Raw genomic sequence first — 24,128 nt, forward strand, 5'->3', positions numbered from 1 at the left:
ATAGCCCTATGAGCGCCACTGGTGCCTCTGACGGTTTCCTTCCTCTCCTCCGTTTCCTCCCAAACAGGAAGTTACATCTTGGGCAGGAGGGGTGGAGGAGGGAAATCGGCAGAGGCGGAAGTGGTGCACACAAGTCTACGGGCTAGCTGGCGCAAGGCTTCATTTTGTTGCAGCTAAGGAAGCAGCGGTGCGAATCAGTCAGCGAAGGGAAGGGAAGCTCGTGGTTCCTCCAGGCTGCCATGGACTGAAGAAGGCAGCATCCATGAGAAAACGTTAGTGGCATAGGTGCCACTTTCTCCTAAAATCTATTTGGTGGAGCGACCGCTCCCCCTGCATCCCTCCCCCCCAGCTACTGCAGTGCACAGAGGTCATCAGCAGTAAATAGTAACAAAGAATGGGTATAATTGTAGTTGTTGAACCAGGCAGCACTAGTTCTTATTCCCCTGTGAGGTATTGGGCAGTCAGTAGGATAAGCCCGTGGAGACTGAGATTTTGGTTCAGGAACTGTATAAGGTCCCCTCGCCCTGCTGTTGCTTTAGGCTCTTACAGACTCTGCAGTATTTGGGTTGGTAGCCAAACAGATGCCTGATTTTATAGCATAGATGAGACACAGGTACTCTCTTCTCTTTCTCATTCTAGTATTAGCCTGAAGTTAATGAGACAGCTCCCCTTTTTTCTAACTTCACACTATAGGCAATAAACAGCAGGTCTGGGTGACACTTCTGAATCCTGCTTGTAAAAGGAAACAGCTTAAATGTGTTGACTGGGTTAGTACAACACTGCAGTATGTATGCCTTCTGTTCTAAAAGGCTGGAGACATCTTGCTAGAGGGCTCTCCCTGATACATGGGTCATGGCTCAGGAGGCTGAAGGAAACAGACAAAATTCAAAGCAAGGAACTACCTCATATTTTTCTAACTTTCCCTCCAGAACTAAAACTCCTCCTATCTTTCTAACTCTCACCAATTTGAGGCTAGGACACTCCCATTTCCTCTGTTACCAACATTATCTTATAGATCACTTAAGTGTACCTTTAAAGAACTTAATTGTGGGTAAATGGAAAACCTGGATATGCTCATTTAACAGATGTGGATTGAACTTAAGGAAGTCTAAGTCTTTCTAATTAGCAACAATGTAAAGTTCTTAAGGCTGAAGTGGTTCCTCATCATTACTAATAGTGACAAGGATCATTATAATATGCAGATGATGCCTTATTTATTAGGATTTGGCTCACACCTTTTTCAGTTGTAGCGCAAGAAACTATTTCCCTGTCCTTAAAGGGCTCACAATCTAAGGGGCTCTTTTTATTAAGCCACGATAGTGATTCCCGCAAGGCAAATGTGACAAATGTTAATGGGTTTCACTACCGCGGCTTAGTAAAAGGAGCCCTAAATTTGTTATTATACTTATTTAATCCTTATAAAACTTTTCAAGAAATTATGAGATCATCATCTTTTCTAGCATACTCTCAGCAAACATCTCTCAATCAGTGTTCATGCTTTGCAACAAATGGATCCCACACTACCTGCATACCCCAGTGGTCTATGTGGTCTCTCAGTTCAAATATTTAGGTGTAGTCATTCCAAATAATTTATCTAAACTCTACCAATTAACTTTGAAACTAAAACTGAGAAGTCTTCTCCGTTCTTGGAAAAAGCAAAGATACCCTGGCTTGGTAGAATTCATGATATTAAAACGCTTGTCAGGAGCTTAGTCAAGATCGGGAGGCGGGGCTGGTGGTTGGGAGGCGGGGATAGTGCTGGGCAGACTTATACGGTCTGTGCCAGAGCCGGTGGTTGGGAGGCGGGGCTGGTGGTTGGGAGGCGGGGATAGTGCTGGGCAGACGTATACGGTCTGTGCCCTGAAGAGCACAGGTACAAATCAAAGTAGGGTATACACAAAAAGCAGCAAATCTGAGTTATCTTGTTGGGCAGACTGGATGGACCGTGCAGGTCTTTTTCTGCCGTCATCTACTATGTCATCTACTATAATATATTTTTATTAAATCAGCTACCTATTCAAATACAAAAACCTTTTTTTTTTGCCTTGATATGCATATTATTCATCAAATTTATTTGGTAGAATAAAAGAGCAGCATTAGTTCTGAAGTGTTATCCCACCCTACCAAGTATAGCGATCTGGGGCTGTGAATCTTCAATGGTATTACAGGTGTTGTATTAAAATCTTTTCAGTCTTGGACCTTTCTGAATATTGATGAACATTGGGTGTATTTGGCATACAGATTGGTTCACCTCTCCAAATTTTTACCCTCCTCTTTTTGCCAGTAGAATCCAGTGTATCTTCTTATGATATTCATCCTTTTAATGGGGCAATGGGGTTTACAGAATGTCTTTTTCCAGATAATCAATGATGTTTCACAAAGAAATATACAGGCAAAGAAATATAGCCCACATTACTGAGAAAAGCCAGAAAACAAAAGGAAAATATACAAGAAGAAATAAAAAGTATCTAAATTGTATACTTGGAAAGCAAATTTCGCCTAAGCATTCATCTCTTTGCATCAGACACACCACTAACTTTTCAATGTTCTTGAATAAACTCTTTCAGATGTGTCCCTGTTTCCTGAGTCTTTTAAGCAGTCAGTGGATGGCCACATGCAACCATTTCCCAATCTAGCATTGCAATTATTTAGGTACAGCTTTCTACAGTATAGGAGTGGAATTTCAGGGATGACTGTTCTTAAGCTGTGTCACCCATCAGGGAAAAACTCTTCAATCCACAGAGCTACTTCTGCTCTCCCTAGAATTGAAGCCTAACTGCATGCCTTATGCTCTCTTTATTGTCTTGTGTGGAGAGGCAGCATTCCCTATCACACTACTAGCTTGTGAGCTAGCACACTGACTAATATACGCCCCATCTCACCCTTGTGTTGTTCACCAGTGTGGTGGGGATCTTGCCACTCACCAGTGTTGACTGCCTCAGCATTCTACCAGTGTAAACTGATCTTTTGGAGGTGTGTTCCTGGGAACTCAGACCTATTGCATTTTAAAAAGTTTTTTTAGACTATTGTAATATTAATTGCCCTTGTTTTTTAAAATCTTTGTACACCATCTTGATTGATCCATTTTTGTACCAAGGAGAAGGTATATAACTTTTTATAATAATTAATGTTTTGTAAAAGAACACAGCAGTGGCTAAATTGCTCCTTACACTGTACTAAGGCCTGTGGTACAACTACCATGGAGAAGAACTCCAATGATATATGCCATAACGGAAGCAATATTCCTCCTTTCCCATGGAAAGGGCCTCCAAGTCTTCTGTGGCACAGGGTCTCCTACTGGCTTTTATCATCTCCCTCTCATCCCCTTCTCCAGCAATCCCATTGACCCCTCTACATTTCTCCTTCCCCAGTCTGCTAATCCCCCCCTCTATCTTACACCCACTTCCTAGTCACCCATTCCATCCCCTGTACTTACCCCTCTCAGCCATTATCTACCCTTCGCTGAATCTCATCTCCTAACCAGCCCCAGCTCCATCCCTTTTTTCTCCTTCCTTCCCTTGTGTCCAGGCCATTCTATCTCTTACCTTGTACACCATCTCCTATTACCTGTCTTTGACCAGATTACTTTCTTTTTCACCCTTCCCTTTCATCTATGCACTTATCTTCCCTCTCCCTTCTCTTTCCTTCCATCTATTTGCAGCATTCCCCCTCTAGTTTCCCTTCCATCCATGCACATTTCCCCCTTTCTCTTCCCTTCCATGTGAAGAATTTCCCCTTTCCTTTCCCTGTACAGCAATTTACCCACTGTCTTGTCTCTTCCATCCTTGTGTGGCATTTTCTCTTCTCCCTTCCCTTTCATGTAAAGCATTTCCCCACTCCCATCTCTTCCATCCATGTACAGCATGTCCCCCTCTCCCTTCCCTGTTCAGCATGCTCCCTCTCCTTCCATTCATATGCTGTATTTCTTTCTCTCCCTTCCATCCCTTCTTGTGCAGCATTTAGCCCCTACCTCCCCTTCCAGCCACATGCTGCTTTCCCCCCTCTCCCTTCCCTTCATGTGATCCCATTGCACCTTCTCCCTCCCCTTCCATCCATGCGCAGCATTTCTCATCCTGTCCCTTTCCTTCTGTATGCAGCTTCTCCCCTTCCCTCTTGTGGGTCCACCATTACCTTCCTCTCTCCCTAGGTCTCTCCCCACTCCATGGGCCCTACAACCCTGGAATGTTCACCAGCATTGCAGACAGCAATTACATCAAATTTCCTCTAGCCACTTTGAGGCTTTCCTCCTCCATGTTCTTCCTATATGGCAACAAGAAGTTGTGACATAGGGAAGGACCCCGGGGCTGGCTGGAGACAGACTGATGCTATCGCTGTCAGTAGAGGTGGTAAACACTGCAAATTTGTAGAATCCGTGTGGAGGGGGACAGAGGGAGGTAGGAAAGTGATGCCAGACCTGCAGGAGGGAACAGGGGAGGAGAGAGTGAGGTAAGGAGAAAATGCTGCACTCGCAGGGACAGTGTGCTGAAATTGGGGTGGCAAGGCAATTTTTTGGGGTGGCACTTGCCAACTCATGCCACCCTGTAGCGACACCTATGATAAATGGCAATGGAAAAAAGGAAACCAAAAACCAAAATATAGAATGTGACCTACGGATTCTGTCTGAAGAACTCTCAGTTCGTGCTGGAGAGCTAGATACACTGCTGCTTCGATGAGATGAAGGATGACTGCCAGGTCTTCGACTCTCCTCTAGGGAGGGAGCAGGAGAAGGACTGTCTGGAACACGTTCCTGCACCGGAAGTCCAAAAAGAAAGGAAGTAAACATAAAAATTAATAATTATGAATCAATTCAATGTTCTAAATAATTTGTGCAACTTAAATATCATTTTTATAATCGTAGAGATGACAACATGTAGTCAACTGAAAAATCTGAAGACTGCATATTTAACCTTTATCTATTGACCTTGTGACATTGTTCAATTTTACTATTAAAATCTGAGGACAACAAAGAAATATTCTATTTTTAAAACTTCCATTTCAGCAGTGCCAAAGCCAGATTAAAACAGTATTAAATATCAGAATAATGCCAAATTAATACAGAAAAAAGGGCAAATATGAAAAAAAGGAAATCAATGCAATAAACTGAATCAGCTGTATCAATAGAAAAATCCATAAATTCAAGATTTAACATCTCATACTTTATAAGAAAATCACCCCGAAATAATGGCTCATCTTATGTTGAATAAAATCTATCCATCCACATTAATGGAATGTGGTCTAGCTTTTAAATTTTATAGATACCCATTTTTCAAACAAGTTTTTAAGCAATCTCAGAGCCTTCTAATATAGCGTAGAAATGCAGCCCATTAAAATGTTTGCTGGAATAACTAAATGTTAAGTGCCTTCCAAAAGAACAGAAGATCTTTGTGCAAAAGGCATCTCAAAGAGGCTGGTTCCGTAATACAGGCCTAATAAATGAACAAGTCTTGTTCATTAATTTCTGATTGTTTGGTCATTTTTAAAAGATAACATTCTGAAGATCTAAGAGGATATGTGGGTTGATGGTATATTATTAGATCATTTAAATAAGACAGAATCATAGTATTTACAACTTTAAATACTAATTATAAAATCTTTGAGATATAATAAAGGGCTAATTTTATACAAGGATGCCCTAGGTGCAATATCCAAAAATGGTGCTTTTATAAATGCCAATATCCAAATTCCACCATTCTCAAACACTCTCCTATGGACTCTGCTATTTGGGAATTTGTTTTAAGGACCATGGTATATGAAGCAAAAACTTATTTCACCATTATATCTTCTTTAATCTAATCAACAATTCAATTTTTTCTGAATATTTTTGCATTAAAAATGTATTATCTATAAAAAATAATTATAATTGTCCATATACTCCCTAATTCTTTAACAGTTAGGCACATAATTTGGATGCAAATTAATCATTATGTATGGCGACAGTTCCACACTAAGTGCAATTCTGCAAAGTCAGATCATATCGCAAATACTTAAGCGCCATGACAGGGGGTGTGAATGGGATTGAGAGTGGGCAGGCGCATGGTGTGCCCAGTTTCTGAGTGTGCCGTTTATATTCTCTAAAAGCACGCAAGCAGATGATGCAAATCTCCCATGCTCAACTGTATACCTGCTATTTATAGCAACTAATTGGCAGGACCTGGAGTGTTAGTTGGTGCATTGTGCTTCTGGTCTACCCTCACCTTGCTTTGCAGAGCCCCACATTCCCCTACCCACCTCCTTGTTGCTCCTATCTATCCTGACACCCTCTATTTCCCCTTCAACACCTAAACTGCCTTTCTCCTCCTCAGCACCCTCTCCCTTTATCCAATCCCTGTGTGTGTCCAACTGTCATTGTTTGTATATCTCTACCTATCTCCTCAACCCTGTGTGTCTGTCTTGGTGTGGGTGTGTGTGTCTGTCTAGGCGTGTGTGTGTGTGTGTGTCTGTCTGTCTGTCTTGGGGTGTGTGTGTTTCTGTCTGTCTGTCTTGAGGGTGTGTGTGTCTCTGTCTGTCTGTCTTGAGGGTGTGTGTGTCTGTCTTGAGGGTGTGTATGTGTGTCTGTCTGTCTGTCTTGAGGGTGTGTCTGTCTTGGAGTGTGTGTCTGTCTGTCTGTCTTGGGGTGTGTGTGTGTCTGTCTTGGGGTGTGTGTGTCTGTCTGTCTTGGGGTGTGTGTGTGTGTGTAGTCCTATGCCATAGTTCATGGGAACCACTGGATGCTACTGCTGGTGTGTACTGGTGCAGTAGTGTGGGTGTAGAAGCATGAATGTAAGTGAGATGCTGTTGCTGTGGATATTGGCCTGTAGGAGACAGAGGAGAAGGGGAGACAGTGTGCAAATGTGTATGTGGGGGTGGGGGGAGTACAGGCTGACTGAGGAGCAACTGACTGAAGAACAATATATATGCAGGAGACAATTGTACACATCTGCTATTAGCTGGAGGATTATCTTGAGCCTATAACACTCAATCAGAAGATAACTAGATACCTCACGTTCTATGACAATTCTTTATGCATTAGTTATGACACAATTAGATTACTGCAATGTTGTTTATGCAGGTCTCTCAAATTATCTCCTTAAACATCTTTAATTGGTCCCCAATACAGCTATCCACATCTATTTGTATGCAAAGAGATTCAATCACATTGCATCCCTTATGATTCCACACCAATGCCTCCTGGTTCAATTTAAGCTCCAGTTTAAAATCTTAACCTTAATTCACAAAATTCTCTGTGCTGTGACCCCTGCATATCTTTCATCTCTGGCTGTTCCATATGTTCCTGCCTGTTTCCTCCACTTTACTTATGAATCTCGTTTATCTATTCCTTTGATATTTTCTTCTCAATTTGCATTTACTAGATAGTCAGCTTTCTTCTATACTGCTCCAGCATTATTTATTATGGAACATCCTGTCTTTAACCTTACGTTCTGAGCACTCTTATTTAAAATTCAGATCAGGAATAAAAACCTTCTTATTTCAGAAAGCCTATGGAGCATTGGATATGGGTCAGCCTCCAGAATTGGGCCAAAAGGATTTGGATTAGTCTTGTGTCTGCTCTATTTAATTTTTTTTTCTTTTTTTTTTTTTGCTTTCTTCCTTTATTATACTGTCCTACTAGAAAACTGGTGTTGCTCTCCTTTTTTGAGTTAGTACACACACTGTATTGTGTGTCCCCTCGTTAGGCAGTATATCAAGTTATTGTTAAACAATAGACAACAAATGTGGAAGGGACACGTCCTGATGGTCCAGCTGAAGGTGACCACTGCCATAGCATTCCTGCCACGAGATGTGTATACACACTACTCAGAACGTCAGCAGGCACTAGCCAGCCAGCAGCCTTCACACTGTATTGCTCAATTCTTACAGAGGGCCAGATGCACTAAACCTTAACGACCCTCTAACAACCCTTTAACGAAGGAAATTCCTAACTGTTGCATGCATTAAAGGCCTTTTTCCAATGAAGCAAGCAGCTAACGAAAATGGAATGCAAACGAGAAACTACCATTGAAATGTGGACAATTCGGAATGCACTAACCATACCGACGATTGCAACGAATCATCTACCGTCTGAAATTTAAGTGAGCTCAGACCTGTCGTTAAGGCCTGAGCTGTCATCTCCTCTGCAGGGCCGTGCCTAGGGTCTTTGGCGCCCCCCTGCAGACTATCAGTTGGCGCCCCCCCCCCCCCCGTGAAAATGATCACCCCCCCCCCCATGAAAATGATCGCTCACCACTTGCCACACTGAAAGGAATTGTCAGCAATATTCTTAGAAACAAATTGCTATACATTGCAAAATAAGATAGCAGATGTAAATTCTCAAAGTGGACATATTCCAAACACTAAAATGAAAATAAATGATTTTTTTTCTACCTTTGTTGTCTGGTGACTTTCTTTTTCTGATCATGCTGGCCCAGTATCTGATTCTGCTGCTATCTGTCCTCTTAACTCCGTTTCCAGGGCTTCCTTTCCATTTATTTCTTTACTTTTCTCCTTTCTTCTTCATTTCTTGCTCTATATCCATTTCCAGCAATTTTCTCCTCTCTCCCTGGGTCCTGCCCTCCCATCCATGTCCATTCTTGTCCCTCTCTGCCCTTCCCTCCTCCATCCATAGCCAGCAATCCTCCTCTCTCCCCTCCCCTCCATTTCCAGCAATTTGTCCTCTCCCTGGGCCCCCCTATCCATCCTTGTCCCTCTCTGCCCTTCCCTCCTCCATCCATAGCCAGCAATCCTCTCTCCCCTCCCCTTCCAGCAATTTGTCCTCTCCCTGGGCCCCCATGTCCATCCTTGTCCCTCTCTGCCCTTCCCTCCTCCATCCATAGCCAGCAATTTCTCCTCTCTCCCCTCCCCTCCATTTCCAGCAATTTGTCCTCTCCCTGGGCCCCCATATCCATCCTTGTCCCTCTCTGCCCTTCCCTCCTCCATCCATAGCCAGCAATCCTCTCTCCCCTCCCCTTCCAGCAATTTGTCCTCTCCCTGGGCCCCCATGTCCATCCTTGTCCCTCTCTGCCCTTCCCTCCTCCATCCATAGCCAGCAATCCTCTCTCCCTCACCTTCCAGCAATTTGTCCTCTCCCTGGGCCCTGCCCTCCCATCCATGCCTCTTTGCCCTCCCATCCATTCAGGGTCTGCCCTCCCTCTCACTCCCCATTCCATCCAGGATCTGTCCCCCCTCTCTCACTGCCCCCTCTTTTCGGCTCCCAGTTCCCACCTGCGGCTGCCCCTAGTTCCAGATCCATTGATTCTCCCATCCACCCCTGCCCCAGGCTTGACCCCATTCTCCCTCCTGCTCACTTTTCAGACCCCAGTTCCAGCTCCATGCCCCTTCTCCCATCTGTCTCCCACCCAGTCCTTTCTGCCCATCCGAGTCCCCCTCACCCCATCTGTCTCCCACCCAGTCCCTTCTGCTATCCAAGTGCCCCCCACCCTCACCCCATCTGTCTCCCACCCAGTCCCTTCTGCCCATCCGAGTCCCCCTCCCCCCATCTGTCTCCCACCCAGTCCCTTCTGCTATCCGAGTCCCCCCCCCCCACCTTCACGGTCACCCCATCTGTCCCCCACCCTCACCCTGCCTCGTCTTCTCCCTGCCACCCGTCTTTAAAAATAAATTGCCAATGCCGACGCGATAGCGAGCGCAGCACCTCGTGTGCAAGTAAAAGAAGCGAATCCGACCATCTCATTGGGCCTTCCTTCACTGTCCCGCCCTAGAGGAAATAGGAAGTTGCGTCAGAGGAGGGCGGGACAGTGAGGGAAGGCCCAATGAGATGATCGGATCCGCTTCTTTTACTTGCACACGAGGTGCTGCGCTCGCTCGGCAAATAAATTTAAAGGGCTGGTGCGGGAGGGGGGGGTGCCAGGATCATGAAGAGCAGCGGGAGCGGCGGCACCCCCTCTCTGGTGCCAAAAGATTTAAAGTCCTCGGCGGGGCGAGGGTAAGCACCGCGGCGGCGCCCTCCAAAGGTGGGCGCCCCCCTGCGGCGCTTACCTCGCTTACCGCATCGGCACGGCCCTGCTCCTCTGCACCATAAAAATCCCCTGGCATGTTTAAAAAGAAAAAAAAAACACAAACACGTGGCTCCCTGCTTCCCTCTGCCTAAAATAAAAAATGAAACAAACATCAAAAAAGGATCGGGAGGGGGCAAAGGCGCTCATCATGAGCGTCCTGTATGGACGGCCTTGCCCCCCCCCCCCCCGAGGTCGCCGCTGCTCCCCGCTTCTGTTGGTATAAAATAAAAATTAAAACAAAACTAAAAAGTTTAGCAGCCCCGCTCCCCCTCCCTTCCTATCTTTCTCTGTACTGCTTCTCCCATAGCTCCGCCTCCCGGCATCCTCCACCCCCTTTGTATGAAGAAGGCTCACAGCGATTCAGACCATGAAAAGCACATCCTAGCTTCAGATCTGAGCTGTGTACGTGTAAATCTCTCTCTCGCTCTTTCTCTCATTGAAATCCTAGCTGCACAGAGCCACCTGACAGACTCTGCAGGTGAGGCAAGAAGAAGCTTTTCCTTTCCTAATGCCACACTCTCCGCAGCTGCAGCTCTGACACACTGGGGGGGGGGGGGGAGGCAGTTACGTAGGTAACTTACGTCAGAGGAGGGCGGGCACAGGAAGGAGAGAGATGTCGGTGAAGGCAGAAGCGATCGCCGATCAGCTGTTCCATCCCGTGCAGCACCTTCACACAGAGGTGAGCGGCGCTGCACGGGCCGGTAAAGTGGAGGGGGGGTGGGGCACAGGGGCTGAGGATGCCGGGAGGCGGAGCTATGGGAGAAGCAGTACAGAGAGAGACAGGAAGGGAGGGGGACCAGGGCTGCTAAACTTTTTAGTTTTGTTTTAATTTTTTATTTAATACCAGCAGAAGCGGGGAGCAGCAGCGACCTTGGGGTGGGGGACAAGGCCTTCCATACTGGACGCTTCTGACAAGCGCCTTTGCCCCCTCCAGATCCTTTTTTGATGTATGTTTATTTTTGCATTGATGCAGGGGGAAGCCGGGGAGCCACGTGTTTGTGGGGTTTTTTGTTGCTGTTTTGGACGTTTGTGGCATGCACAGAGCAGCCAGCATAACGTTTGGCTGCTCTGCACATGCTTTAGGGGCTGATTACCGACGGGGATTACGAATCTTTGATACACTGTACTTTCAATATCGCACCGAACATGTGCAACTTGTTTTTTTGGTGCATGCTTTGTTTTTTCAAATTTGTTAAGGACTTTAACGTTTTAGATTTTTTTTACATATGGTTGATGCATCTGGGCCTCAGTTTTCTGCAAAGGGACACCCAGTATATCACATCCTTAATGTGCAAGCTAGGGCAACACCAAACAATGAACTGGCAGACTTTCCATCAGTGCTGGGTGCTACTGACTGTGCTCATATAGCCCTGAGACCACATGCAGGGATTAAAGCCACCTAAAACTGCAAGTTCTATCATTCTTTGAATGTGCAGGTCATTTGCAATGCCTCTAATTTTATCACATAGGCGAGTGCAAGCTAACCAGGATACTGCAATGATGTGTGTATTTTGTCCCAATCCATAATCCACAAGTGTTGCCAAAGTGGCCATATCACTGGGGGATGGCTGTTAGGACAGCTCATCACACCCACCCATTCCCTTACCATCAATAACCATCTTTCTCTCTTCTTCCCACAGGTTAGTCCCTCAGACTGCAAGGATATGCACAGAAACTAAACAGCCAATGGTCTTTGGAAGTAAACCCACACAACAGTGTTTACACATTAACATGCTCTGTCCTCCTTTCCATGAAGGTGACCTAGGATATCACCTCTGTAAATAGTTAATGACCCCCCACTGTCCACCCACATGGAGCCAATGAGAAATACAATGAAGCACAGCAGTAAACAAGGGCTATCATTGAATGGACCTTTGGCATGCTGAAGTCTAGATTCAGGTGTCTGGACCAGTCCAGGTGGAAACTTCTGTATACCCCATCTAAAGCGTGTGATATATTCATAGTCTGCTGCATGCTCCACAATCTTGCCATTCTTCCCCACATACCTGAACCAGAGGAAGCTATGATGGAAAACAATAGTAGTGATGAGAGTGAACCTATACAACCTCACAATCTGAAACCACCACAGGCATAGCAGCAAGTACTAGATGCAAGAAATTAACTAATCCAAACACATTTCTTGTTTCTGTAGTGCACGTCTGCATCTGTGTGACCCTCCCCCCTCCTTCCCCTTTTGCCCCTCCCCACCTTCCATAACATTACCTTTATAACTGCAGCTGTTAACAAATAAAAGTAAATAACCCCTGATAACTTAACAGTGTGAGTACAATGTGCTATATGAGGCTGTCAGGGTAGGAGTCATGCAGCTATGGAATGAATTGCCTACAGACATGAAAGCAATCAACGAAATAACCATCTTTCGAAAATCTCTAAAAACATTCTTCTTCAACAAGGCCTACAATGAGAACATATAACCTCACTAAGTCACCGCACCAGTCCAATCAATTATGAAAACCCACCTTCTATAACTAACCAATCACTCTCTTCCTTCTTCCCCCTTCCCTTCCTTTACACACTACCAACTATATCTGTCTCCCTGATATGACAATGTTTACAAATCTATGTAAGCCACGTTGCGCCTGCAAATAGGTGGGGGAATGTGGGATACAAATGCAATATAATAATAATAATAATAATAACAACAACAACCCAAAAACTATACTGTAGCATGGTATCTGCCATTGTCTTAATAGAAAAATCCAGCAAAACTGCAATGTGGAACACCTCAAAAAATATATGGAGGGATATAACACACGGAGCCCACAGAAACGGTCTGCTCAACACTGCAAAGTCTACGGCAGTATCATAACCCTGATCACCCTAGAAAGGGAAATACTAACTACCTGTGAGCTTTACTTTTTTTCCCTTACCATGTCCACAAATCATCTGAAGAGTCTCAAAATGGGAGTTGTGATGCACTGACAGCTAGGCTGGGGTGGAGGGCCCAGCTACAGTGGGAAGTCAACCTCTGCCCACCCCTGATGGAGTCCTGGGCTCCCCATAAAAATTAGAGACCAGATGTTGGAGAACAGTTCCAACAAGCTGCTAGCATGGAGTGGGGTGAGGTGGGCTTAAGAAAAAGTGAGGAAGCTAGGCTGTATCTGATTCTTGGCTGCCTAAAGAGGTTTCGCTATTTGGGGATGAATTTAACTGGAATCATTTTGAATCTGTGGCAGCCTCAGAGGTGTGGTCTCTTTTGAAGACTCTTAGACCCACTAATTCCTCTGAGGATAGATGTTCCCCTTCAGTGTATTGGGCAGCAGGTGATAGTTTATGTCTGGCTATTTTTCTGGTCCAAATGTCTCTAAGTAAAGGCATGGTACCTGACTCATTGAAGACCTCAATAGTGAGACCATTTTTAAAAAAGACATCATTGGATCAATCTGTTTTGAGTAACTTTAGACCAGTTTTATCTTTACCTGTGATGGTAAGAAATTAGTGTTGAAACAACTAGAGAAGCATCTGGAGGAGACTAAAATTTTGGAACCGTTTCATTACAGATTTCATAGAGTGCATAGTGAAAAAATCCTTATTGTCTACTGTTGATATTTTGAGACAAGGGTTGGGATTATTCCTATTGTTATTTGCAGGTTATGTTATATCTATTGGCCACCTTTGACACAGTTAATCATGGTATATTGATAAATAGACTTAAGGCCTGCAGAATATATCAGGAACAATTCTAAATTGGTTCTCTTCTTTTTTTGGCACACTGGATGCAGGAGTGCCACAAGGCTCCATTTTGTCACCAGTTCTATTTAATATTTAACTCCTACCTTTGTGTCACCTTTTGAAGACACTGAATGCACACTATAGAGTTTATGCGGATGACATTCAGTTTTTCTTTTCTATTGACTATCAGATTGACAGGACTATTGATCACCTGCAATCTATTTTTCTGTCTAATTCTGATTGGTTAAAAGAAAATAAGTTACATAAGAACATAAGAATAGCGATACTGGGTTAGACCAATGGTTCGTTTAACCCAGTATCCTGTTTCCAACTGTGGCCAATCCAGGTCACAAGTGCCTGGCACAAACCCAAATAGTTGGTCTTCAGTGTTCAGAAAAAGGAAGTGATGATGATTGGAAATGTTTTTGGAGAATAAGTGTCAGACCTGATTAAGTTGTGTGATCAAGAAGTTCGACTAGTTGAATAAGTTCAAAATGTGAGTGTAATCTTTGTCTTTCAAACTGTACATTAATAAGCTTGTTCAAAACTCATCCAAGAATAATTGTGCTACAAAACTATGTAAGCCACTTTGAGCCTGCAAATAGGTGGGAAAAGGTGGGATACAAATGCAATAAATAATAATTCTTTAAATTGAAAATGTTGAGCATTTTGCTTGCATGGCCAGTCTTGTGGAACAGGCTCCCCATACAGATTAAGAGCTTGAATACCAACTATTTTAATAAATTATTGAAACTCACTTGTTCATGGAAGCTTTCTAATATAGGATAGCATGGTAATTTGTACTGACAGGTTATATGAATTGTTTGTTCAGCAAGGGTTGGCATGAAGCAATGTTTTGGTCTTTTTTTTTAATTAAGTGATCTGTATGTTGCTTTTGTTTTTTTTTTGTTTTTTTACAGTGTTTATGTATAATAAACAGTGTTTTCTTGAAGACAGTGCAAAAATTAGAAACGTAGTCTTCATTGTAGTGTGGACTCCATGTTCTAATGAAGCCTGCTCTTCCAATTTTTGCACTCTCTTCAAGCAAACACTATTCTATACAATAAAACTTTGATCTGCTTATCTTGATTAATTGCTCTGGTCATTCCCACCCATTTGTTTGCTTCTAGTGGATAATGGAAACATGTTAATCCATACAGGGGCTATGTGGAGTACTCTCACAGGAAACATACATATGGTCACCTTCTACTATCCTGATATCTGGATACTCACCAGACACACATTAACTGCTGCACCTTGGGCAAGGCAGAGAAAATGTAAGTTTGAGGGCTGTGCTCTACCAGAAAAGCCAGTGTTTGTAGAATCTCATTTAGAATGTCAGTGGTGCCGCATGTACCTCAATCACATACTTGTCAGGTTAACTATGTTGAAGTTGAGATAGGATTAGGTCCCATGATACACCAACCAGTAAAGTGGTCCTGTTTCTCCCAACTGGCAAAGGTTGAAATTGCACCTCTGCCTCGATATAGCAGAGATTGATTTTCCCTATATGACTTGTGCATACATGAGGGCCCATGAAGCGTGCCAATCTGTGTTCTAACATAGCACTTTGAAGAGAGTGGGCCTGTAGTTGACTTGATAATGCCATAAGTCTATCTGCCTTACAATCTCAACAGTATTTGATCTATACCAGTGTGAATCCATGGAAACATAGCTCAGGCAGAGATCCATTTGTGAAATAACACATGACAAACCTGGTGATGTTTTACTTAACATATTGGTATTAAATTATTTGCAAAACTTTAAATTTTAATATTTTTTAAATAAAATAAATATTTATTCACCCTTTATAAACATATAAAACATACAGATAAAAAGCTATTGCCTCAAGGGGGGAAAATGAAACACAGGAAAGATGGAAGGGTAGCAGAACACCTCCCAGAGAGCAGCACCAGTCATTAGGGGTGGACCTAGCTAAGGGCCATCAGATATGGTGGGCATAGATGATACCTGCATGCTCTAGGGCAAATATAAGGTTGACCACATCACTTAACAGTTACCCTAGAGCATACTGCATAATTTCCACACTGTCCTTGATGGCCCTTAGCCGCAAGTCCATGCCCTCCTGTATCATTCCAATTTCCTCCACCAATGCGTTGAAGTTAACACCTCCAGGGCCAACCATAGGGGAAGCTGCACCAGAAGCTAGCCCTGGAGAGGGTGTGCATGTGGTGGAGGAGAGTGAGCCTGCTGCAGGGGGACATATTCCTCCTCAGAGTCACTAAGACAAACCATCTCCTGAGAGGGGTCTTGCTCCTCTGGGGTTTGAATAGTGGGGAAAGGCAGGGGGGAGTAGAAGGGAGGGACAAAACCTGTTAAAATGTCAGTGCACTTTTTCCCAGGATCTCTGGACTTTCAGGTAGTTCCTCCTGTGGCCAGGCTCTGGGCAAAATGTGCCTGGCCAGCAGGAGGGTGTCCTGCTCACTAATGTTTGGCATCCTGATGGCAGGCATATTTCTTTTTCTTGCTGTCACCATGTCTGTGATGTGATCGCATATGTGATGCACATGCAACATCGTGCTCAGTACCTTATGTGCCTTGCAGCATTTGAGCAAAGCTTTAGGCCAACATAGGCACCTATTCTATAAAAGGCATGATTACCTGCATGCACATCATAGAATTTTAAAGCACTTTTGTACATACCAAATTATGCGTGCTCTCATGTGGACAGGCACCCTTTATAGAATTGTGCTTATGTCATCAATTAACAGCATAATCAAAAAATTAAGACGTCAAATACTTATCTTGGTTTACTTGATACAATCTTCAGTGGGCCACAGATCTCACCATCTCCAATATACACTGTCTAGACAGCTTCCCCACATCTTCACTTCACACTAAGTGAGCAGCTTTCCTATCAGCCTTTATATGATAGGCTCCCAGAACCAGCCCCAACAGCACACAAATCTTCATGTACAAATCTATACTGAAGGTGTAAATGTGTGTATATTCTAATCTATGCATATGCTCACTTTTTCTAAAATATGTTGTGAGCTGGTCACCCTTCCAGGACCTGGCCAGGGCTGATCCTGCTTAGCTTCCTTCACACACAGTCACTGCTGGGCTCTACACTTTGGGTGACTCACTAGGACTCTGCCTCACACACAGGGGAGTTCTCTGCCTCCTCTTCTCCTTTCACAAATGTTCAACACCAGGCTTCTTATAACCAAAGGCTTTATTAGTTGCCATTTAACATAAGCTTCATGGCTTATTTCTTCTTCAACTCAAACATAACAAAAGGCATTTACTCAGAGTCTTCTAATTAAACCCTTTACAGACTTAAAGCAGTTCCTCAAACTTTCACAGTTTAAACAGCCAAACAAAAGCATTTACTTTTCCTGCTCAGAGGGTAGTGCAGCTGTCACCTTTTCAGCAGAGAGCTTCCCCAGCGCTTCCATCTCCCCCTTCCAGCTTTCCACCATTGTCTTAATAAATCTGCCTGAAAACCTCTCACACCTGGTTCAATTTCCCAATCACCTCCTGGCTTCTCACTCTCCTGCCTAGAGTCCTTCCTCTGACTCTGCTTCACTTCCTGCTCAGTGCATTCTGGACCTTCTAGTTTCCTGCTTCCTCACAATGTGGATATATCACAACTCTGTTGCATCTCTGTGTGCCCTGGAATGTTGTCACACAGATTGCATAAAAATCAGTACATGCTGCATATTTTTTAAAGTCCTTTATAAAACCGTCTTCTAAAATTTTAGCAGAAGGCAATATAAAGCTGGAGTAGCACAACCCCTTTTTGGTTGGAGGGGCCAAGCAAAAAAACTCTCCAGTCTCACCCTAGGACTCTCTAGTTTCTGATTCTTTGTTGGACAAAATAATTATCATGCTATAGCCCCAGAGGCCCACCCCAATCCTACTGCCCTTGATTCAAGGATTTTAAAACCTGGGGAAATTCTTTCATAGTTCCTTTATTTAGTCAACAACTGAGCCACTGCATTTTGGTTCAATTGTAGTTTATGCAATATTATAATGGGGATTGTACTACAGTAGAAATTTTCATTATAAAGCCTGGGGCCAGGAGTGGCTTCTATCATACTTAGTATCAGCTCAGTTAGGGTTACCATATGGCTCCAGAAAAAGGAGGACGGATTGAGCCAGCCGGGTTTTACTTCCATTGCTTTCAATGGAAAGCAATTGAGCCAGCCGGGTTTTACTTCCATTGCTTTCAATGGAAAGCAATGGAAGTAAAACCTGGCTGGCTCAATCTGTCCTCCTTTTTCTGGAGCCATATGGTAACCCTAAGCTCAGTAAATCTATTCCCTCAACACAATTCTCCTGCTATATTCTCTGGAGAACTGCTGCTATTGCCTCCACAAAAGCTATTTGTTTCCTCCAGCACTGTATAGCTTTCATCAGTTTGTGCGCCTGAGCTCCCATGCCATTTTTGTGTGATTGTACAAACAGTGGATGAGTTCAAGCGCCAAGTGGCTAAACTCACTCCGTCATATGTAGTGCTACAAGAGAGGCAAGCAAGCCTCCAGGGAAGGTGAAGGGGATTAATAAGTTTGGGACAGAGCCAGCCTGGAGGGGATAAGTCATAGAAGAATGGTGGAAAGAAGTAGGTGAAGAGTGAAAATGACCAGAAATGGTTTGGGGGGGGGGGGGGGTATACTGGAAGAAGGGAGTATGAGGGGGGCAGGAAATGAGGAAAAGTTTTGGGAGATGGAGAATGTGCTTGGAGACGTGAGCTGAGAGAGACAGCAAGAGAATATCTAAGGGAAGAGATCATTTTAGTTACTCATATCTCTTTGAGTACGTCTGTGAATCATACTGGCAGCAATATCAGAAAGGGATTCATATTTGCCCTACTGCCCAGGACATCATCCACTTTGTCCAGTGATAACCATGCTTCAGACAATAAAAGATTTTTTTTTGTTTGTTTGTTTGTTTACCAGAGAGGCCCTTGCTGACAGTGAAGATCATTATACTACAGCAAATATGCTTCTTGGATTGTTACTAGAAGATAAATGTGAACATCTCTGGGAAAAGATGATTAAAGTAACAATTCAAAATGTTGAGAATGGCTCATTTTCATGGCATGGGTCCATAAGCTGTCTGCAAAAGTTACATGTTTGAATTACTGTAAAAACACAACAAACTCACAAAAGGATGGGATTTGAACTGCTGTACTACAAATTGTTTGCTCTAACAGAATTCATTAAAACCTCTTTTTTGTTTTTTGTTTCTGGAGATGTTAGTCATCTTTTTCCAGAAATGATACAGGAAGCATAATTTTTGTGCAGTAATAGCTAGCACCAACTCTTTCTTTAGTAACCTTACATGCAAAATCTATCTGAAAAAAAGTTTGAGTGAAGCATCATGTCTCACCATATGCTGTCCATGTAGCTTTGATCACTACAATAATAATTAAAGATGGGCAAAATATTTTAATCTTTTTTTATTTCAGTTTCAAAAGTAATGTTGATAAATGTGCACACTTTGGACTGGTGCTATTTAATATATTTATAAATGATCTGGAAAATGGAACAAGTGAGGTGATTTAAATTTGCATATGACACAAAACAATTCAGAGTTGTCAAACACATTGGATTGTGAAAAATTACAGGATGACCTGAAGAAACTGGAAGACTAGGCATCCATATGGCAGATGAAATTTAACGGGGACAAATGCAAAATGATGTACATTGGGAAGAATAATCCGAATTATAGTTACCTGATGCTAGGGTCCACCTTAGGAGTCAGCACTATAGAAAAGATCTAGGTGTCAGTGTAGACAATACACTGAAATCTTCTGCCCAGTGTGCGGCAGTGGCCAAAAATGCAAACAAGATGCTAGGAATTATTAGGAGAGGGTTGCAAAATAAGACCATAAATATTATAATGCCTCTGTATTGCTCCATGGTGCAAACTTACCTTGAGTACCATGTTCAATTCTGGTCGCTGTATATCAAAAAAGATATAGCGGAATTATAAAAGGTTCAAAGAAAAGTGACCAAAATGATAAAAGGGGTGGAACTCCTCCCATATGAGGAACGGCTAAGGAGGTTAGGGCTCTTCAGCTTGGAAAAGAGATGGCTGAGGGGGGATATGACTGAGGTCTATAAAATCCTGAGTGGTGTACAACAGGTAGAAGTGAATTGATTTTTTGCTCTTTCAAAAAGTACAAAGACTATAGGATACTCAATGAAATTACAAGGAAATACTTTTAAAATGAATAGGAGACAATATTTTTTCACATTGGAACTCACTGCTGCAGGATGTGGTAACAGCGGTTAGTGTATCTGGATTTAAAAGTCTGGACAAGTTCCTGGAGAAAAAGTCCATAGTCTGTTATTAAGAAGGACATGGGGCAATCCACTGTTTGCCCCAGGATTGGTAGCATGAACTATTGATACTAATTGAGTTTTTGCCAGGTACTTGTGACCTAGATTGGTCACTGTTGGAAGCAGGACACTGGGATAGATGGACCACTGGTCTGATCCAAAAATTCTGTAAATGGTGCCCAAATTTGGTCGTAGAAAAAAATGAGTGCTGAGCCCTATTCTATAAACAGCACGCTGAGTTGGTTACTGTTATTGCCAGGATCCATGCTGAACTTTTGATGGAAGAATTTAGATCTACCGAAACCTTGTGTAAATCCTCGTGTGTAAGTTAAGTGCAGATTCACCAAATTCCATAACATGGCGTGCAACTTTAGTGAGTGTCCCTGATCCACTCATACTTCTATCAAATAAGAGTAGAGGGTGGACAATGGACACTCCAACAAAGGGACTGGTGCTTAAAAGTTGCTTTGAGTGTTAAATTAACAGGACCCAACACGGTCCATGTTTCGACATAATAAAATGCCTGTCTCAGTGGTCACAATATATTCGGCCTTCCGGTTTTGCTGGATGTTTGTATTTAGTTTCAAACAGTGCCTTTTGGACAGTTGTATCTTTATCCATTCAAATCTATTGTGACCCCTGAGGCAGGCATTTTATTATGCCAAAACACGGACCATTTTGGGTTCTGTTATATTAGTACTCAATAAAACAACTTTTAAACACCAGTCCCTGTGTTGGAGTGCCCACTGTGCACCCTCTACGCTTATTTACACTCATTCCTGATAGTGCACACATGGGAATCTTCACATATGCACAAACTATTGTGCATGCATGCACAAACTATTGTGCATGCATGCACATGTGTGCACTCTTAGAAAAGAGTGTGCATTTTGTGCAAATTCAGTGCTACCTTTTTAAAAATGTGTACACTATGGGGATAATTCTCGGCAGGTCACCCAAAGTTAGGCACCGGGATGCTGTGAGCTAAGCATGGATTCTATAATGGAGTGGTGAAGGATTATATGCTTGGTTGGTTAATGGAATGCTAGAATGGGTAGGGTAGGATACAGTATATTTATAGGTTTTGGATGTTTCACTTCCAATAGTATCTGTATGATGTAAATGAATGTGGAGGTAGGGGTGGGGGGGGGGGAGGGTTTTGATGTTTATTGATGTTTCTACCCCGTTCTGATATCTAGGGTTCAAACACTATACCAGCTGCTTGCCTGGGAACCTCTCTTATGAGGCTCTTCAGCATGTGCCTTAATTTTAATGACCAAGCTTCTTTCTCTGGAAGACACTCTCTCTCCCTAGAATTTCCTTGGAAGGCTCATATAATCAGGGTTCATTCCCACAGGTTTCTCGGTCTGTGTCTGTCAACTTTTGGAAGTTTTTCTTTTAGGACCTTCAGCCCTGGGAGATCTTGCCCCTTTCAGTCATCTTCTTCCTTTGAGAGCTTTTCTTGTTCTTTCCCTGCACTCCCATACTGCCCATTATATCCCCTAGTTGAGCTCGTGTAGGGTTTTGGCCCCACACCTTTGCCTTAGTCCTGGGACCTGCATCAGAGCTGCCTAGCTCTCTTATTGTGGGTTAATGGAAACTACACACCCCAGAATTCCTGAAGCCTCCTTCCCTCACTAGAGCTGAACCTAATAGTTCTTCTAGGCTTCAAGTTGCCCCTCCCCCAATGATCACAGCATATACTTGCACATAACTTCAACCGGGATCTGGATGCTACTTTTCAGGTAGGCAATCTTTCTATAGTTTCTCTGACTTTTGCCCTTGACTATAAGACTAGTGGTTTTGAGGGAGAACTAAACTGCTTTTTCCTCCTAGGCTAATTCAGTTCTTGAGGTCCCCTCATCTCAAAGAGTTCCTGGCCAGACTATCTTTTTCACCCAGGGTTCTAAGCTTGTTCTAGGATCCCCCTAGGTTTCTCCACTGTTGAAGGAAAGCAGGGTGTTCTTGTCATACAAAGCAATCATAATGATTAGACACAGCTGCATTTCAGCAAGGTTTGCCTGTGTAAGGGGTTTAAAACTGTGTGACACACAAATACATCCAAAATGTAAATAAGCTTGGTAAAATGAATTAAAAAATAAAAACAAGGGACAACATTCATATATAAACAAATACATTGATTTTGACCATCGGTATGGAGAGAGAAAAAATGTCAACTGGAAGGAGATCCTGAAAAGAGCAGAAGATGAATAGCACTTGGGGGGATGGGACAGAGCTGTAGATGGATGGCACTCAGGGAGGGGGGAAGAAAAGGTGCAGAACTGAAGATGGGACTGGGGGAGAAAAGAAACAGAAGGAATAGAAGTGAAGATGGGACTGGAGGGATTAGAGCACAAGATGGATGGGACTAGGGAAAGAAAGGAAGCCAAGCAGAATATGAATGGGAGTAAGGGGATGGGGGGGGGGGGAGCAAAAAAGAGAAAGGATTAGGGAGTGGAGGAAGGAGAAAGGGAATAGAGCAGACGATGATGAGGACTTGATAGACTAGGAAAGTGTTGTGGGCAGAGCTGGAAATAATGGGTGATAGAGATGGAGTGGGAATTTCAAGGGAATAGTGAGGACTTGGTAATTGGTAGATATGAGTGAGGGTGTGTTGGTGGGTATGAGAATGAGTGAGGGTGAAAACTGGGGGAAAGAGAAGGGTAAGAAGTGGAGCAAAATATTGACCATGGTGTGAATGACCTGAAAGACTGGAGAAAGAATGAAGGGAATTGAAAATGGGTGATGGTACTGGGGAGGGATTTGAGGGGAAGGGGATAGGTCTCTGAAGGCATTGAGTGAGGGTAGAAATGGGGTTAAAATGGTGAAAGAAAGGCAATAGGAGATGGGGTAGGAGGTAACAGATAGAAGAATGGCCTGGGGGCAAGGGAAGGAAAGAGACAGGAATGAAGCTAGGAAAGGTGAGGAGATTACAGGCAGCAGATGAGGGCTGAGAGGGTGAGTACAGAGCATGGAAATGGGGGACTAGGGGGTAAGGGAAAAATGGGATGGGGTGATAAGAGACTGAGGAAGGAGAGATACAGAGGGCAATGGGAGAGAGGAAGATGGGAAAAGATGGTAGTTAGGTGAGAGGTGAAAAGGAAACTAAGGATTAGACAGAGGGTGAGAGAATGGGAGGGTAAAATCAAATGGACAAATATAAACACAGAGAAGAGAAAAGTGAAACAAAATTAAAAAAAAAAAAGATCAGTGGCAGACAGATGTAGAGATAGAAAAGAAGAAAAGAGGAGAGAGAATAAATGGAAAAACAAACAAGAAAATGATTTAAGACTGACAAAAGGAAAGTGGGAAAGAAACTGTGAGCAGCCCAATTAAAAAAATAAAATGCCCAGACAACAAAAGTAGAAAAGGAAAGTATTAATACTTTTTAAGGATTGGTATATGTCCTCTTTAGAAATTATACATCCTTTCTATTTTTGTGTTTTGCAGAGTACAGGAGAAAACGCATTTCTCTCTCTCTTTTACCAGTATTACACTGCTTATAGTAGGAGTGGGTAATTACAGGCCTCGAGGGTCACAACTCAGTCAGGTTTTCAAGGTTTCCACAAAGAATATGCATGAGATCAATTTGCACAGAAAGAAAACAGTACATGCAAATTGATCTCATGCATGTTCATTGTAGAAATCTTGAAAAGCCAACTGGGTTGTAGCCCTCAAGGACTGTGGTTGCTCACTCCTAGCTTACAGAGTCTGGCTTTCTTGGAGGGGAACGGGGGGTGGGGGGGAGGGAGGGAGGGGAACAGGGGGGACGGACGAGAGGAGGGCGGGAGGGCGGGGAATCTCCATTTCAGTTTTTGACTGCATGTTTTTTCTGGTTCGCTGTCTGTCCAAGTTCTCCACGAATGATTGAGGTGAAGGATTCTTTGGGGTGGGCAACCTTGGTAATTGAGGGCCACAACCCAGTTAGGTTTTCAGGATTTTCCCAATGAATATGCATGAGATCTATTTGCATACACTGTCTCCATTATATGCAAACAGATTACATGCATATTCAGTGGGAAAATCCTGAAGACCTGATTGGGTGCTGCCCTCGAGGACCGAGGTTTCCCACCCCTGTGTTAGAGTGCATCATCTGTGTAGGAATATTTAACAGTCCAACTTGTTCTCATTT

The 24,128-nt window shown here is 43.3% G+C and overlaps 1 protein-coding gene across 5 annotated transcripts in view; it reads right to left on the bottom strand.

Annotated features, from left to right (window-relative positions):
* The window catches only part of DACH1 (dachshund family transcription factor 1), a 743,295-nt gene that overhangs the window by 228,957 nt on the left and 490,210 nt on the right, over positions 1 to 24,128 (bottom strand). For all 5 annotated transcript variants that reach the window (XR_003941906.1, XR_003941905.1, XR_003941904.1 and 2 more), the window contains one exon: positions 4,612 to 4,747. Coding sequence is in view for 1 of the 5 variants with exons in the window: in XM_030200621.1 (XP_030056481.1) it covers positions 4,612 to 4,747 (136 nt within the window). In the remaining 4 variants the exon portion in view is untranslated. The remainder of the gene's footprint in view (positions 1 to 4,611; positions 4,748 to 24,128) is intronic.

The sequence above is a fragment of the Microcaecilia unicolor genome, chromosome 4 (assembly GCF_901765095.1).
Source record: "Microcaecilia unicolor chromosome 4, aMicUni1.1, whole genome shotgun sequence".
In the NCBI taxonomy this organism is placed as follows: domain Eukaryota; kingdom Metazoa; phylum Chordata; class Amphibia; order Gymnophiona; family Siphonopidae; genus Microcaecilia; species Microcaecilia unicolor.